This window comes from Peromyscus californicus, unplaced genomic scaffold (assembly GCF_007827085.1).
Source record: "Peromyscus californicus insignis strain IS unplaced genomic scaffold, ASM782708v3 Scaffold_14__1_contigs__length_90479793_seg_2, whole genome shotgun sequence".
Classification (NCBI taxonomy): domain Eukaryota; kingdom Metazoa; phylum Chordata; class Mammalia; order Rodentia; family Cricetidae; genus Peromyscus; species Peromyscus californicus.
In genome coordinates, this window is record NW_026294436.1 from 41,756,564 (window position 1) to 41,775,468 (window position 18,905).

The following is an 18,905-nucleotide window of genomic DNA, read 5'->3' on the forward strand; positions in this document are numbered from 1 at the left end:
AGGTCATGAGGTATGCATCACAAGCATTTCTACCCAGTGAGCCTGTGTGCATTCAGCAGCCCTGTGTTCTCATTTAAATTTCACCACAGCTAGGCATATATACCTCTAAGGCTATATAACAAGTTCGAGGCCAGCCTAAGCTACATAAGACTCTTTGAATAATCAATAATCAATTAACTCTTTCCACTGTCCTACCAAGCATTTCAATACTTGGTAGAGAGTAGGCACTCAACAAATACCACTGGTTTATGAATGAATAGTGAGAAAACAAAAGCTTGGACTTTTCCCAAGATCCTATGCCAAGATGAAGATTTTCTATAGAGATGAAAACTAAACACACATTAGTTCACAGAGATATTTTTGTAGCTTTCTCAAAAGCAGATACAAGCACATCTCAACACATTCAAAAAGATGCATGTATGGCAGGAGTACTGTGGGTCCTATCAGCTTGTGTAATCAATATGCACTAATAGTCACAATTTCAATGTTTGAAATGGGGAACCTGAAACACTCCGTTAACATTTCTAACCTGATTCTTGATAGCAGTTCTCCTCTATCTACACAATCCACGCTGACTTGACGAATCAGTTCATGGAATACTGTGTTGTAAATGGTCTGTTCCTTTTTCAACACATTTAGTAGCTTGTGCATCTGCCAGAGGTAAGTCAGATAATCAGTGCTTATCACAGGGTATCAGTCAAAATTCCTTTAAAAAGGAAATACGCTGAAAATGAGTAAGTTTTAGTAAAATCTTGGTTGGCTTGTTGAGGTTTCATTCACATATGAACACATCCAGAAATGACTTTTAAAATCCAGCTAACCTTGGTTGCTCTCATGTGACGCACCGAAACTGTAAACACTACTCCCGCATTGTACCGACTGGAACGAAGCCTCCATCTAATCACGAGTGGACATCGGAGAAACCAAAACCAAGGCACACTCTACGGACAGACTGCCCATGGACAGCAGGGTCTCAAGGGTAAGAAAAGCAAAGGACTGCTGACAAATCGTGGGGCTGACGCCAGCTACAGCAATGACAACTAAAAGCACTCTGGGATCCTGGGACCCTCGACTGGGCGGAGAGAGCTTAGAAACCCCAGTCGGGCGGTGGTTCTCAACCTTCCTAATGCTGCGACCCTTTAATACAAGTTCCTCATGGTGTGCTGACCCCCAACCATAAAATAACACTATTTTCATTGCTACTTCATAACTATTTTGCTTTTATTTTGCTACTGTTATGAATCGTAACGTAAATATTTTTGGAGACAGAAGCTTGTCAATGGGGTTACCACCCACAGGTTGAGAACCACTGAATTAGAAGGACAACTGGTGAACTATAAAATTCGAATATGAGATAATGCTATCTTATCCATTGTGTACAGATCAGATACATGGTCTTCAGACTTGGTGGCAAGTGCCTTTACAAACTGAGCCATCCTGCCATCCTTCTTTTTCTGTTTTGTTTTCAGATAAGTACTTGCTACATACCTTTAGGCCGGATTGGAACTTGAAATCCTCCTGCCTCAACTTTTGTTGGGAGCCATGCGGCCTAGTTTTGGACCAGTATATGAGTGTTTGTCCAATGGATCTCCAGAAGAGGCAAAAGCCCATGGGGACAGTGTCACTTGGCAAGGACCAGTGGACATCTGGACAGCACAGAATACTGCTGAGACCACATGGCCTGCATGCTCTCTTCTCGCTTATAACATTGATGATTCTCTTGGTGGTTTTAGTATCATTTTGTCAATTATGCATGGGATAGATATGATCATTCCTGGGAACCCCATTTTTTCTCAAATATCTTCCCCTAAAATTCTTTGGGTGCTGATGCTTCTCAGGTTTCTTGTCTGGGGATGCTAGCTGTCACTTCTAATTCAGTGCTGACAGGATTGGAGGCAGATCACCCCTACTTCTGTAAATCTGTTTTGAATGATAGTGTTCTTGAAAATGTGTGCCTATGCTTATCACCTTTAGTTTTGTAAAGACAGGAAGTAACTGGCTTGGTATTTGGCCAAGCTAACAAAATGATAAGTGTTGTTTTGGGTTTAAAGATGTTTTGATGTAAAAGTTGGGGGGAAAAAACATATTTGACATATTTGTTTTTGCTCGAGGTCAACATTGGAGGATGGCAAAAACTTGTTTGTCAGTATGGAAAAACACGCTTGCTTTTGATGTATAAATAAAGACAGCCGGAGCTATTCAGGGCCTGCCACTTGTGTGAAACTCCTCTGGTGGCTGGACACTTCATTTCTTCATGCTGAAGCCCCTTCCCCATCTCAGGAGCCGAACCCAGGCTGCGGCTGGACTGTGGCAAACCTTCGAGTGTTAAGAAGACCTATGCCAGCACGACCTACTTCAGAATAGCCAACAGAAGGTTAGGGTGTGATTCAGTTGGTAAAGCACTTACAAAGCCCTTGATTCAATCCCAAAGCACCACGTAAGTAAGGCATGTTCTGTTGACCTGTAACCCTTGGAAGATGGAGACAGGCGGATCAGAAGTTCAAGGACATCTACAAAAGTTCAAAGTCACCTCCTGATACATAGTGAATTCAAGGCAAGTCTGGGTTCCATAGATCCTATCTCAAAATAAAATATCCAGTAAAAAGATTATAAATATACCAATACAAGGAAATGAGAAATATTGGAGAATACGCAAATTACCCCAGCTGATCACTACACACTGTATAAGGAAGTATCACATTGTACTCCATAAATATGTATATGTCCATTAAAAATAAAACTAAGTAGTAAGATCAATCCATGGAGTCTTGACAAATGTAGTCACATGCCGAACAACGACACTTCAGTCAACATAGGCCAGGTCATAACCATGGTTCTCTAAGGAGTAGTGACTGAAACATCCCCATCACCTGATATTTTGATTGGCCTTCTCTGTTTGGATACAAGGATCCTTACCACAGAGTTGTAGCAGTCTACCCCACCTAGGCCTGTGCATCCAGGTTTATGTAAATCCATGCTTTTGGGTTTGCACAGTGACACCACCTAATGACGCCTCTCTCAGACACATCCCCATGACTAAACAACATAACTATACTAACAGTTGATGGTATGGTGTTCTCCATATGCCAGGCCCGTTCTAAGCACTTTAAAATGTCATTCACTCTCACTCACAATGACCCCATGTGGCAAGTACTATTATTACGTCTAATCAATAGATTAGGAAATTGAGGTACAACAGACACATGAGATGATCTACCCAGGGCCACCCACTAATAAACGGCAGAGTCAGACCTCAAACAAGCACTCTGCCTCCCAAGGACACACCCTTAGCCACAAGGTTACTCTGACTGGCAGTTACCTTGGTTGGCCCCACATACTCCTCAGTCTCTACTCCAGCCCTCTCCAACATGGTGTCCATCACGTCACCCAGCCGGATCACTTCTACTCTCTTATTAGGTTTCCTAAAGATCCAAGGGACAGACTTAGGTAAGGAGCATCCCGGGCCATCCTCAGATGAAAACGAAAATGTAAAATGTTTCAGGAATATGTACACTATGGAATACTAAGGGCAATTTAAAGGGGTAGGACCAGACATACTTATTAAGTGATATACCACTAACATAGTTTAAAACAATAAAAATGAAAATAGTGTAATTTTTTCTTAAAAGAAAAATGATTCTGACCCCCAAAGGTGCTATATAACTGCATGTGGGATGATAAGAACACAGAAAAAAAAGGAGGGACCATAAACACTAAGCTTAAACACTGGGTAGTTCACACTGTGAGAGACAAAAGATAGACAGCAAAGCAGAGAGATTCTGATGCTCAATGTACAGAACATAAAGACACACTCTAGTGCTTGAGTATCAGGCTATGCACACTATCTGAACATGCAACTGGTCACAGAAACACAACGAACTGAATCATGGTCTCACAGGCAGTTATTACCTTGGGCCTCTGCCATGACTTGAATGTTTATGTCTAATAAAATACCAAGGAAAGGGCCATGTGTGTATGTGGTTACCCTGTCCAAGAACACCTCAGAAAATCACCTATACTCACATGGACGGGAAGAGCAACAGCCTGTTCTCACTGTCTGTGAGGAGGGTGGTGTATTTGCTGCAACAAACACAATAAGAAAATGTTACTTTAAGAACACATTCTGGGCGAAGAGTATAGGTCAGTGCTGGAACAGGCCCTGGAGCCGAGAGGGAGGAAGAGAGGAGGGAGGACAGCACTCGGCCTGTTCATCAGTTAGCACACCGCATCCCCGGCACCTGGGTTCCGAAGAGCCATTTTCCACCAAATGAAACCCAGGTTCTCTAGAGAAACTGCTGGGAACTCACTCAGGAGTGAAGATAGAAAAAAATTACAACATGATAAACCAAAGACCTCAATGGAATTTAAAAGCTTGGATGTAATTTTAAAAAATCATGTGCAAGCCAGGCGGTAGTGGCGCACGCCTTTAATCCCAGCACTTGGGAGGCAGAGCCAGGCGGATCTCTGTGAGTTCGAGGCCAGCCTGGACTACCAAGTGAGTTCCAGAGAGGCGCAAAGCTACACAGAGAAACCCTGCCTCGAAAAACCAAAAAAAAAAAAAAAAAAAAAAATTTAAAAAAATCATGTGCATACAAGATCATCCATAAAAATCCACACAGAGCTATAATGACATTGATCATATGTGGAATATTTTTAGTAAAGGATATTTATTCAATTCCATTCCTTGATATATCGAAATACAAAGATTTACTTGATTCATTTAAAAAAAAAAAAAGACATGCCTGCAATCCCAACAGAGGCAGGAGAATCAGTTAATCTCATCTCCTCTACAGAGAGTTCGAGACCTACCTGAACCACATGAGACTTTTTTAAGGCCTTTGAGAAGGCGCCACAGGTAAAGGCACTTGTCACCAAGCCCAACAATCTGAGTTTGATGCCTGGAACCCACGTGGTGGAAGGGGGGCACTGACTGCCAAGAGCTGTTCTCTGATGTCACCCCCTGAACACACACACATAAACAAATACAATTAATAACAACCAAAGTGCCTTTTGGCATTTTCAAAGATGGCAGGGTGGGCTTGGGAGGTAGCTTGATGGTAGGGCCCTTGCTGGCATGTGCAAAGCCCTAGATTCAATTCCAGTACCAAAAAAAGGAGAAAGAAAAGAAACACAACGGCTTTGCAATAGTTAACTGTTATTTTAGAAAATTAAAACAAGACTCTGTTTTCAAATGCATAAATAGGAATCAGCAAATGATGAAATGACTAATGTGCAGTCTGGAACAAAGCCCTAGAGACGGGCATACAGACTACCTTCCATTGTCTGTGTGGGCACTGTTCAAACCCCTTCCACAGCTAAGAATTTGCGAGACCAGCAGTGGTGGTGGCACACACCTTTAATCCCAGCACTAGGGAAACAGAGACAGGAGGATCTCTGTGAGTTCGAGGCCAGCCTGGTCTACAAAGTGAGTTCTAGAACAGCTAGGGCTATACAGAAAAACCCTGTCTCTGAAAAAAAAAAAAAGAGAGAGAGAGAGAGAATTTGGAAGAAAGTTCTGCTTTATCTGGTTGGTTTGTTTTGGGTTTTGAGACAAGGTCTTTCTATATAGTCCAAGCTGACCTTGCATTTGCAATCTTCCTGCCTCAGTTTCCCAGGTATGCACCACTACACACAACTCAAAGTTCCATTTTTTTCAAGATTTGTTTTTTTATGTGTATGTGTATGCCTGAGTGTATGCATATGTACCACATGCTTGCAGACCCTTCAGAGGCCAGAGGAGGGCATCAAATCCCCTAGAACTGGAGTCACAGGAAGTGGTAAGCTGCCAGTGATGCTGAAACCAAACCTGGGTTTTCTGCAAGAGCAGCAAGTGCACTGAAGTGTTGAGCCATCTCTCTAGTCCTAACATATTTTTTAATAATGTATTTATTTTTATTTTATGTGCATTGATATCTTGCCTGCATGTTTGTCTGTGTGAGGGTGTCAGATCTTGGAGTTACAGACAATTGTGAACTGCCATGTGGGTGCTGGGAATTGAACCCAGGTTCTTTGGAAGAGCAGTCAGTGCTCTTAACCACTGAGCCACCTCTCCAGCCCCTAAAGTTGCACTTTTTCAAGTATTAGAAATTAAATGGTAAGAAAAGTTATGGAACTATTTAGTCATGAAAACCCAAAATTCTTGTATCCCTCCCTTGGAGTCTCCTGACTATCAGGAGATCTTTCTCACTTTGCCTTAACAAATCTGTGTTCACTGTACTCTAAAAGCAAACAGGAGAAGGAAGAAGAACCTTCTAGGGTTGTTCGTTTTGCCTTTGCTCTTGTTTTAATATCTCTTACACTGTGCCAGGGCAGCTAGCCCAAACATTTCCTGACCACCCTAGGAAAACGAGTGTGCTCTTCTCGGGTTCTTTCAAGTGTGGAAAGGAGAAAACAGTGCACGTCAGATATTCAACAAACATCGTAGTACTCACTCATCATAACACTCCAAACCCGAAACTCCTGTATTTGACACAATATGAAATTCTTCAGGGACCAAAGTGTCTGCTAATGTCTTCTGCTTATAAAGAAAAGGATGGATATATTAATAGATGAAAAACTGTACATATATAGCAAAATTAAGCAAGAATGTGAGGATAGATTTTTCTCCTGGTATAATCAATCATCACTTGGTATTTGAGAAGGATTAATTTTAGAATCCTTCAAAGATATCAGAATCTAGATCAGTGGTTTTCAACCTTCCTAATTCTGCGACACTTTAATACAGTTACCTCATGTTGTGGTGACCCAACTATGAAATTATTTTCATTGCTACTTCATAACTCTAATTTTGCTAGTGTTATAAATAGTAATATTTTTGGAGATAGAGGTTTGCCAAAGAGGTTGCACCCCAGAAGTTGAGAACCACTGATCTAGATGGTTAAGCCTATTACATAAAACAGTTTAGCGTTTACATAGGACCTACATACATTTCTTTTTTATACTGTATTGACTCTGGATTACTGTAATACCTCATACAAGCAAATTGTTGCCATGCTAAATTATTTAGGGAATTATAACAAGAAAACATTTTTATGTGTTTAGTACAGATACAATTTTTTCAAGTATTTTTTACTTGTGGTTGGTGGCATAGGTGAATGGAGAACCCTCAAGTATGGAGGGCCAACTATATTCATAAATCCTTTAGCTCTTTTTTGTCCTTGCTGTGGTGGTTTGAATGAGATATCCCTTACAAGTCTCGGACATCCCCAGTTGGTGGAACTGTTTGAGAAGGATTAGGAGGTGTGGCCTTTATTGAAGGAGGTGTATCAGTGGAATTAGCTTTAAGGTTTCAAAAGCCTTGCACCAGTGTGCCCTCTCTCTGCCTCCTGCTCTTGAATCAGCTGCTCCTGTCACCATGCCTTTGCTCCACCATCATCGACTCTAACCTCTGAAACCATAAGCCCAACGAACACTTCCTTTTATAGGTCGCCATGGTCATGGCATTTTGTCACAGCAATAAAAAAGTAACTAAGACAGAAGTTAGAACCAGGAAGTGGGCCATTGCTATGAAACTTAACTATGTTGTTTTTGGAAGAATGTAAGAGACTTTGGGACATTAGACTAGAGACATCAAGCATTGTAAGTGGAGCTTAATGGGCCATCCCAGTAGAATCTTGGAAGACTATAATACTAAAGCTATGAAGACTGTGGAGGACCAGATCACGAGGCTTCAGAGGGGAACAATATTAGGAACTGGTCTAGAGACCACTATTGTGATATTTTGGCAAGGACTGTGCCTGCTTTCTGTCCTTGCTCTAAGAGGTTAAATTCAAAAGTAATGGATGAATTTCTTTGGTGGAGGAGATTTCAAGACATCCTAACTGACTCTCTTGTGTGGTTGTTAGTAATCATTCTTATGCAGGTCTATGATGAAAAAGATCAAATGGGTCAGAAAGATATGGAAACTATACAGTTTGAGGAGAAAAGGAGCACCAGGAAACGTAATGTTACGGCCAAGGGGTGATGAAAGGGATAAGAAGATTAGGTAGTGCCTGCCCCCACACTGGAATACCACATGAGGGATGCTCTTAGCACTTGGGAGGCAGAGTAGGCAGATCTCGAGGAGAAGGAGACTAGCCTGATTTCCATAGCCAGGGCTACACAGAGAGACCCTATCTGGAAAAAATAAATAAATAAAAGGGGAGGAGGAGGAGAAAGAACAGGAGGAAGAAAGGAGGGAGGAGACGAACAGGAGGAGGAGGACAGTCACCATCTACAACTCTATGTGTGGACTTTCCAGGGGAGGGAGAATACACCCTCCCCTGATTTTGTACTTTTAAAATCAGTGAATACTTACTAACTGGAACAGTTAACTGTGGCCCGGGAAATGGCTTAGAATACCTTTGCTCTTTTCCTAGTAAATGCAGTTTTAAAGAAATAACTGGGATGTACTGTAATGACAATGGAGCCCGAAGGCTGTTGTTATAATGAGCCAAATGTTGCTTTAGAGTTTAGAGAAACAATTAAAAAGCCAAGAGGGAGAGAAAATTCTTCTTCCCATACTTACGTTATGAGGCACCATGGCACTGTCCTCGGGCTCTAGGGACTTGTTTATACCTGGGGGACAAAGCTTCTTCTCCTTGGTCTCTCCTTTTTCATATTTAACATCATACAGAAAAGAAATATCCCTTAAAAATTAAGAAAATACGTTTTAGAAGTAGATTTTTCTTAGGGGGTATACAGCCACACACTTCCTACTAGTGGGTAAAATATGAATTGTGGTCAGCAAAACTGCTCTCATTACTTCTTGTCCCCTGCTTATCTGATTTTTATTATTTAAAATTATTTAAAAACATAGGGAAAAGGAAGTGTGATTTCCATTGCATAAATGTCCTTTGGTCCTCAGCCAGCCCCGTTTCAGAAGATGAGCCCATTACTTTAGAATGATGACAGCAGTTTACCAACCAAACAGTCCTCACAGTTTCCGTGACAGCAGCGATGCAATGCGGGGAACCATCTGGAGAAACTGAAGCTGTAGCACTGTCGCTCTAAGAGACTGGCTCTTCACTTTGACCATCTGCCACTTTTAGCAGCGCTGCCGTATAAGGACACTTCAGAGATCACAGCTGTCAGAACGCGCAGCCAGGCCCAGATTCCCCGGAAATCCATAAGCTTCCAATAAACGTTGCCTAATTAAGGCAGACTAGTATTTGGTCCGGACTCTCTGGGCAGAGCAGCTTAAATCACAATGGCTGTGGTTACTGCCTCATGAGCAGAGAGGGGAGAAAGCAACCAAGGTGGGCAGAAGGGCCCTGGCTTGGGGAGGACACTCCCTCAGGGTCCACAGCCTTTGGAAGAGGGGCTCGATCACCTGACTGCTGACCTTGGGTTTAGCACCCAGCACCAGCTTACTGAATGGAGGCCCCTCCATAGCCAGAATCCAAGCGTCAAGGGTGAACCTGCCGATACCTGGACCAGCACTTTCCAACCCCTCTAAGACTAGGGCATTGGACAGGAGTCTGCCCACATTCTTCTCTTCAGCATCACAAATTTCTCATTCACATCATTAACTCTTTCCTCTCCTTCAACCTCAGATGAATCAGTTCTTTTTCTCATGGTTATTTCTGCCACATGTGTGCAGGACTCCATCTTGGTCCACAGCCCCAGAATGTCATTCCACCAGTGATAACTTGTGTAGAAAGCTCCCACTGCCCCATTAAGACACTCCCTGGCCTGTTTGCTCTGTGTCACTCTGATACAATACTGATCAAAACCACCCTGAGGAAGGAAAAAGCTCGTCTGGCTTACAGGTTCTGGACCATCACCCAGGGAAGCTGAGGCAGGGACTAGAGAGGAAGTGTGCTGACTGGCTTGGTCTCCATGGGTTCCTCAGTCTGCCTTTTCACACAGCCCTGCCTGGGGAGGGTACTGCTTCTAGTGCGAGGATCACCAATCAAGACAATGCCCCACAGACATGCCCACGGACCAGTCTGATGGAGGTAACTCCTCAACTGACGGTCTGTCTTCCTAGGTGGCTCTGGTTTGTGCCAAGCTGACAGAGACTCTCTAGTACATCCATAACAAGTCTTTTCCCTTCTAACACTCCTTCCTTGACCATGCATTGCTACTATGCCGTTTTGATGTATCTAGCTAGAATCCGACTATCTATCATCTATGTCTTTCTGTTAAATATCAAACTTCCTGATGTTACCTCGCAGAAGAGATGCCCCTCCCTTCTGAATCCATGCCCCAGAAATCTAGTGCGGACTTCCCTTTACTAAGCTGATCTTTTATTGGTTTTCTTCCACTGCCCAGAATACTTTCCTGGTGTGACTACTCCTCCTGATCTCTTGTGTTTGGGACACTCCTGGTTCTTCTGTCTACCCTAGCTGCTACTCCTCGGAACTTTCTGAGCCCTCCTCCTCCTCTAGAGATGCTCCATAGTGTTGTGTCCTTGTTACCCTAACACTTTCCTTTCTGATTTCTTCTTTGGTGAAGCCATCAACCCCGCAGTCTGTTTCACCATCCGCTATTGGCTAAGGCTGTCATCAAGATCTCAGCATCAGTACTCCACCCTCCCATCCCTTGCCCTCCGTATCCAATCCACTGCTGACGTCGATGAATTCTACAGTCTCCTCATGTCACTAGAGTGTCGGTGTCCAATCCACTGCTGACGTCGATTAATTCTACAGTCTCCTCATGTCACTAGAGTGTCGGTGTCCAATCCACTGCTGACGTCGATGAATTCTACAGTCTCTTCATGTCACTAGAGTGTCGGTGTCCAATCCACTGCCGACATTGATTAATTCTACAGTCTCCTCATGTCACTAGAGTGTCGGTGTCCAATCCACTGCTGACATTGATTAATTCTACAGTCTCCTCATGTCACTAGAGTGTCGGTGTCCAATCCACTGCTGACGTCGATGAATTCTACAGTCTCCCTCATGTCACTAGAGTGTCGGTCCTCCTAGTTCTTACCAACAGCACATCTCTGGCCCAATTGTCATTACTTCTGATGTGACTCCCCAGGTCTCCAGGGTATGTCCTCTATCCTTCTCTCAGACTCAGCTCCCTAAGGCATCAGTATTTCATGTGGAATACTTTCATTTGTCTCTGTCCCTCCATCAGCTTTAGAGTAGACTTTGGCCTGCTTTGTGCTCACTGTTATTCCCTCTCCTCCGTATTGCTGCTGCTGCTGCTGCTGCTGCTGCTGCTGCTGAAGACACTGGCCATTTTGCTGACCAGCTATCCATTCCCTTTCATCAAAACCAATCACTTTCCTTTGAGTAGGTGTCTCGTTCCTCTGTAAGAAGGTCTCTCAAAAAAGGTTCTGGGGGCCAGCAAGATAGTTCTGTGGGTAAAGACACTTGCCACACAAGCCTGAAGACATGAATTTGATCAGTAGGACCCAAATAAAGGTAGGAGAATCAACTACATAAAATTGCCCTTTAACCACAAGTGAAGTGTGACACACACACACACACACACACACACACACACACACACACACACACACACATCAACACATCAACACATACAACACAATACTAATAAAATATAATAAAGTATTTTTTAAAGATCATGTAGGACAAGCAAGATTACTCAGTGGTAAGAACAATTACTAAACAAGCTGAGTTTGATTGCCAGAATTCACAGTGCAGGGAGAAAACAGACTCAGGAGAGTTGTCCTCTGCTCCCCACATGCATACTGTGGTAGGAGCACACACATGCAATAAAAAAATAAGCATATCAATAAAAATATAAGTAAATGAAGTCACAGTAGTGACTTGGGTCATTTGCATTGAGAATATGTCATGTGCAAGGGTCATAACAGAAAAATAGTAAATATTACTGCACACATTTAAAAAAATTTTTTGAGGCTGGGTGGCAGTGGCACACGCCTTTAATTCCAGCACTCGGGAGGCAGAGCCAGGAGGATCTCTGTGAGTTCGAGGCCAGCCTGGTCTACAAAGCGAGATCCAGGACAGGCACCAAAACAACACAGAGAAACCTTGTCTAGACAAACCAAAAAAAAAAAATTATTTGACAAAAAGCACCCAAAGCATGGAGGAGGGCACTGCAGAAGGGGGCAAATTAGAATCAAGTCTCATGACACACGTAGGAAAACACCCTAATGAGTCTGGTATGGGAGCACATGCCTTTAGTCTCAGCTCTCAGGGATCAGACAGGTGGATCTTTGCTTGAGGCCAGCCTGAGCTACATAGACTAGACCAGCCAAAGCTACAGAGTGAGACCTTGTCTCAGAGAGAGAGAGAATGAGAGAGAGAAAGAGTCATATTGAAACTTAATTGAATAAATAAAAGGTTTTTCTTTGTCAGCAGAAAGTATTGTGAAGTCTCTGTGAAACTGGCCATGTGACCATCATATTCATGTCAGGAAGCAGCAGGCACTACATTCCTAGCAGCACCAGGTTTTATATCCTCCCTACCTTTTTATGGAATTATACAATTATGCACAATTCTATATCTGTTATATTCTTCCTTAGATGTGGTGGGCACACCTTTAATCTCAGCACTTGGGAAGCAGAAGCAGGCAGATCTCTTGAATTCAAGGCCTGCCTGGTCTACATACCAAGGTCTAGGTTAACCAGGGCTATACAGTAAGACTATATCTCAAAAAAAAATTTTATTTCCTTATTATTAGTGGGGATGTGGGTGTATGTGATGTGGGTTCGTGTAATGTGTGTGTGTGTGACATGGGTGTATGTGATGTGTGTGTGTGTGTGTGTGTGTGATATGGGGGAGTGTGATGTGGGTGTATGTGACATGGGTATCTGTAATAGGGATGTGTGATGTGGGTTGTGACGTGGGTGTTTGTGATATGGGAGTGTGTGATGTGGGTGTGTGATGTTTGAGTGTGATGTGAAAGTATGATGTGGGGTGTGATCTAGGGTGTGACATAGTGGGGATGTGTGAAGTGGTTATGTGATGTGAGGGTGTGTGATGTGGGTGTGTGCATGACTTGTGGGTGTTATGATGTGGGGGTGTGATATGGGGGTGTGTGATGTGGGTGTATGATGTGGGTGTTTGTAATGTGGGTGTGGGTGATGTGAGTGTGTGACATGGATGTGTGACACAGGTATGTGTGACATGGATTGTGATGTGAATGTGTGATGTGGGTGTGTGTAATTTGGGTGTGGCTGATGTGTGTGACATCGGTGTGTGGCATAGGTGTGTGTGAGACATGGATTGTGATGTTGGTGTGTGATGTGGGTGTGTAAGTGTAGACACAGAGACACCACAGCACTCACATGGCAGTTGAGAACCATTTGGGGGAGTCCGTTCTCTCTTTTTAACCCATAGGAATGGGCTCAGGTCACCAGGCTGCAAGGCAATTGCTTTTCCTGCTGAGCCATCTTGCTGGCCTCAATAATTTTTGTAGCAGTCAGTTTTCTGCATTCGATCATTTCCTGCTTAAAATCCCGAGGTCTATTGTGTGCGTTGAACACTGACTGAGGAGGCCATCAGGGAAGACTTGAGAGCTGAATGCCTTGTCATTTGTGTGTCATTGCTGTGCTCTGAATACCGGCAGTTGTGCACATCACTTTCTAGTGTGCAGCTGTCACAGCCCTGAAACGGAGCTGTCGGGATGCTGATGAAGATGTGGTATGGATGCCTGGAAGAGCCATGCCTGAGCTTGTGCTGCCTGGTTTCTGTTTGGTTTTGTTAACTTGACACAAGCTGGGACTATGTGGGAAGAGAAACCTCAACTGAAAAAATGCCTCCATCAGATTGCCAGTAAGACATTTTCTTGAATAACGATTGAGGGAAGGCAGAGGCAGGCGGATCTCTGTGAGTTCCAGGTCAGCCTGGGCTACAGAGCAAGATCCAGGACAGCCAGGGCTACATAGAGGAAACCCTGTCTCGAAAAACAAACAAACAATAAGTAGATAGATAAGAAAAGAAAAGAAAGAGAGGAAGGGAGAGAAAGAGGAAGGAAAGGAGAAGGGAGGGAGGGAGGGAACTGAGCAAACCAGGAGAAGCAAACCAGTATTCAACCACGGCTTCTACCACCACGGCTTCTACCTCAGCTCCTGCCTCCGGGTTCCTGCCCTGACTTCCCTCAGTGATGGAGTGTGACCTGAGAGCTGTAGGATGAAATAACCCTTTCCTCTCTAAGTTGCCTTTGGTCACAGTGTTTTATCACAGCAAGGGACACCTAAGACAATCCTCATCGGCTGTTGACAGAACTCCCCCCTGGAGGTCATGGGACTGGGGCTGTGTCCTTATGGACACCAGCTGAGCCGTCCTTACGTTTCTTGACCTGTCCTTCCATTCGGCCATCCTTGTTTGGTCTCATCTCCTGACCCACTCCTTCACCTTCCTTTTCTGCTTTCCGAGATGTGTGCTGGGCTCACAAGCAATTGGGCACAATTTCTCTGTTTTTAACCTTCCTGCAAAGTCTCCTGCTGCTGAGGTCTATTCACAGGTTCCAGGGTTACAGTGAGGATGGGCAGCTGAGGTGTGTATTCACAGTTCTGGGGTTACAGTGAGGATGGGATGCTGAGGTGTGTATTCACAGTTCTGGGGTTACAGTGAGGATTGGGTGCTGAGGTGTGTATTCACAGTTCTGGGGTTACAGTGAGGATTGGGTGCTGAGGTCTGTATTCACAGTTCTGGGGTTACAATGAGGATGGGCTGCTGAGGTCTGTATTCACAGTTCTGGGGTTACAGTGAGGATGGGCTGCTGAGGTCTGTATTCACAGTTCTGGGGTTACAGTGAGGATTGGGTGCTGAAATTTTTATTCAGTTTCTGGGGTTACAGTGAGGACTGGGGTGGTGCTGCTACTTGATGGCCATATTTTAAGAACTTCCACTCAGAAATCGTTTGATAGTAAACCTCTTGTGTCAGTTTCCCACCATAATCAGATATAACTAGTTAACTTTTCAAAGTACTTTAACCATCGCATAACTGCTAATTCCAACACTAATAATTACAGCTGTGATCTGAATGCACAAAATACAAAATTTGAGACACTAAAGCCACCCAGCCAAGTTTCTACTGTAACACTGCGGAACAGCAGAGCCATACCCCACCCCTTAAACATTTGACATGCTCCACCCTCCACTCTCTCATGTCTCCTTTTTCATAGTGCTCAAGGCACAGAAAACTGAGCGACTCTGTCCATCCCTTCTCACCCATGAGAACAGTAACTTCCATAAGATTAAATACCCTACTAAGTGTGGATGGACTTCTGGAAGAACATGGCATGTAAGCAAGGCATGCAGGGAGATTTTGATAAATGGAAAATACTTTCAAATGAATAAGCCACAATCTTCATGGAACAAAAATTGACAGCGTATTTTTGGGAATGATACAAAATAATAAATAGCATTTGGTGCTTTACTCTGAAACAGTGTAAAAGTTTAAGGGTTCCCCTTGAAAAGAGCCAGGAAATTAACCTATTCGTCAAGACTTTCCATGTCATGTTTCCTCTAAGATGTACAAAATGCATGGACACCTACAGATATAAAATTTGCCAAAGGCCTTCTGTTTGATGGATTTATCCTTCTTAGTATAGTGCAAAAAACCAGGACACTAGAGAAAGAAGTGTACAAACAAGTGTGCAAAAAAGACAAACAAACCAACAAACCAGGCCTGGAGGAGGACTCAGTGGATAAAGGTGCTTGCCAGCAAGCCTGACAGCCCCAGTTCAATATGCAGAACCCACATGGTGGAAGGCCAGAACCAATTGCTACAAGCTGTCCTCTGGTCTTATACATGGGACATGGCATATACACACTAAATAAATAAACAAACAAACAAACGAATATGGCCAGGCAGTGGCGGTGGCGGTGGCGGTGGCGGTGGCGGTGGTGGTGGTGCATGCCTTTAATCCCAGCACTCGGGAGGCAGAACCAGGCGGATCTCTGTGAGTTCGAGGCCAGCCTGGTCTACAAAGCAAGATCCAGGAAAGGCACCAAAACTACACGGAGAAACCCTGTCTAGAAAAAAACAAAAAAATGAACGTGTGTGTGTGTGTTTAAAAATTCACGCCTTTAATCCCAGCACTCGGGAGGCAGAGCCAGGCGGATCTCTGTGAGTTCGAGGCCAGCCTGGGCTACCAAGTGAGTCCCAGGAAAGGCGCAAAGCTACACAGAGAAACCCTGTCTCGAAAAAAAAAAAAAAAAAAAAAAAAATTCAGCAAACCAAAATGTACAGCCAGTATTCAAATCTACCGTACTGATAATAACTATACATATATCCTTTCAAAATTATCACTTATCAATGATACTGCAAGTTTCACAATCCATAATTCTACAGTGCTGTCAGTCCACCCACACCCAAGATTATCACCCAAAATGAGAAAACAATTCTATCTATATGCATATACCCCATTCGCTTCCTTCTTTACCTTCCAGCTGCTGTTACGGAGACAGGATGATCAATCAGATATTTGAATTTATTCCTTCGAACAGGGTGCTGCCAGACATGGTCTACAATACGTGGAAGAGCACCCTGTTGGAAAAGAAGTGAAAACACAATGTCCAGCAGAGGGCACTCTAGTCAAAGAAAAGTTACCAATTTGAATATTTACAGCAAGGGCATTTGAACGCTTTAGAGAGGAGCAGAATGCTTATTCAAGAACAGGTTGAAAGGCAAATTAGAATATTAAGAGAGCATCAATAATATGTTCGGTAAGTTTACATAAAAACAGGTTAACAGAAACACTAAAGCAATGGAAACATTTGCTCAAAAGACCTGAGGGCTTTTTGCTTTTGGTTGTTTCTGGTTTTGTTTTTTGAGACAAGATGTCATTGTGTAGCCCAGTCTGGCCTGGAACTCATGATAATCCTCCTGCTTCAGCTTCTGAAGTGCTGGAATTACCAGTGCCAGTCACCATGCTCAGCAAGATCTGAAGTTTCTAGTTGGCAAAATGGCGCAGCAGCTGAAAGCTTACAGTCTGGCGACCTGTGTTTCTCTCCCAGAACCCATGGTGGAGAGAGAGAACCAACTCCCAGAAGCTGTCCTTCGACCTTGTGCCCAAACTCACACAGGAACTAATAATAAAATTTTTTAATTTAAATCTGACTTTTAAAGAGCATCTGAAACGTTCAACTTATGCTCACCAAACACTTAATGAAATAAATACAAAAAAAAAAAAAAGATAATGACTCCCAATGTTCTACGTATGTGTATACTCACCTTTGGAGCTTTAAGTTTCTTAGCAGGCAATAAGTTTGCAGGACATGGACCAGCATTGGCTGCATAGTTCAGAGAGAGAAGAACTTCCTCGGGGATGAATTCATTCGGAAGGGAAGAAGGAAGGGGTTTGACATGGTCCACCATGACTTTTTTCTCCTTCAGCTCAGGAAGGACTAAGAAAGTAACAGGAAAGAAAAACTTTCAGTGGAATGTTCTAGAGAGCTAAAGCTCCCCAGACTGCCTTATCAGTCTCATATGTACTTCTAACAGTGGACAGACAACAAATAATACTCAAAGCACAGAATAGCATCCAGTCCATAGAAGGGTGGAGGAAGAGAGGATGCATGAGAACATGAAGAGAGATACAAATTAAAAAGCTGGGCTAGAGTGAGTGTACAGCCAGCTGGACAACGGAGTGAGACTCCCCTATTTCAACGTAAAAAGTACACAGGGAGCTAGCTCAGGGTAGAGTCCTTGCTTAGTGTGTATATGTCCCTAAGTTGAATCATCCGTACCTCCTAAATAGTAAAAGGTTGATGGGACTGTAGCAAAATATAAATAACAAAACAAACAAAACAAAACCCCCTAAGTGACAGTAAGACTGGAGAAAGCGTCAGTCTAAGAGTAAGGATTCTTACTCTAGTACAAGTGTACAATTATCATAAATCTTCCCCTTTTTTTTTCTTTTGAGACAGGGTCTCACTATGTAACTCTAGCTGTCCTGGAACTTACTCTGTAGACCAGGCTGGCCTCAAATTCACAGAGATCCACCTGCCTCTGCATGAGCCACAAAGTCCAGCCCCAAGGATGAAAATTTTAAGGACTCTCAGAAAAATTCTTGAATCTTATACAAATAGGCATATAGTACTGTGTTTGTCTTATCCACACTACTACGTTTTTTTAAATTCTCTTAAAGTCAGAGAGCAAGGAGCCAAACAGGTGGTGTTTCATACAGCTGTTAGTATTTAAACGAAGATGAAACAGGATTCTGCCTTGGTAATGGCTAGGTTGTCCGAGGAGAAGGGGAGAATGGATTGCATTGCAAAATCTGTCAGTGGCTATGATGGTTCTGTTTGATGGTTCTGATGATGCTGAAGTTTACCTCTTGTCTCCTCCTTGACTACAGACAGTTTTGACTGTTTGACCTCAGAGGTTGATGGGGAGTTCAGTGAAGTTCCCGACGCTTTGCGGAGAGACATAATGAACAATGCCTCCTATCACTCCCAGAGCTAATCCTCCAGAAAATTAATTCAGAAACAAATCAAAATCGCGCTGCGTCTTTCAGGCCGCCCCGTAGTTCTGTAGGCAAAACAAAAGCAAATGAACAAGGAGGCCCCTTGATGGTTTATGTTCAGATTGGAACTCAGAATTCATCTAGTATGGTGTCCCTTCTTTGGGGAGTGTTCTCTCAGATAACCTGCCATGGTCGAGGAGGGGTACGGATGAGTCAGAGTCAGGGCCTAGCCCGGGAAAGTCAGGGTCCGCCGCCCTACAGACGGCGGGCGGGTCAGCGCGGCCCAGCTCCCCGGGCTCGAGTGGGGCAGGGCTCCCACGGCCCCGTCAGCAGAGGCCTGTTGACGGTCACCCGCAGCTGTACCCACAAATTGTGTTTCCCGCCAGGCCTCGGTTGGTAGGCCCCTTCCTGGAACGCCCTGCGTCGTCATAGCAACGCAAGACCCCGTGTCCTAGCAACCTGTGGTCCGGGCTGCCTCCGGCGGCGCCATCAAAAGAAAAGACCGGTGGAACAGTCTCTACACTATCTAGCTGTTTCCGTGTGCTTTTAGTCGTGCGTAGTAACA

The 18,905-nt window shown here is 43.8% G+C and overlaps 1 protein-coding gene across 1 annotated transcript in view; it reads right to left on the minus strand.

Annotated features, from left to right (window-relative positions):
- Positions 1 to 18,772, minus strand: part of Axdnd1 (axonemal dynein light chain domain containing 1) — a 71,507-nt gene extending 52,735 nt beyond the window's left edge. The window contains exons 1-8 of the mRNA XM_052737274.1: positions 18,209 to 18,772; positions 17,107 to 17,279; positions 16,316 to 16,419; positions 8,507 to 8,627; positions 6,432 to 6,514; positions 4,024 to 4,080; positions 3,320 to 3,422; positions 530 to 651 (exon numbers count right to left, since the gene is read on the minus strand). Coding sequence (XP_052593234.1) covers positions 530 to 651; positions 3,320 to 3,422; positions 4,024 to 4,080; positions 6,432 to 6,514; positions 8,507 to 8,627; positions 16,316 to 16,419; positions 17,107 to 17,279; positions 18,209 to 18,305 — 860 coding nt within the window. The 5' untranslated portion in view covers positions 18,306 to 18,772. The remainder of the gene's footprint in view (positions 1 to 529; positions 652 to 3,319; positions 3,423 to 4,023; positions 4,081 to 6,431; positions 6,515 to 8,506; positions 8,628 to 16,315; positions 16,420 to 17,106; positions 17,280 to 18,208) is intronic.
- Positions 18,773 to 18,905: the final 133 nt, after the last annotated feature.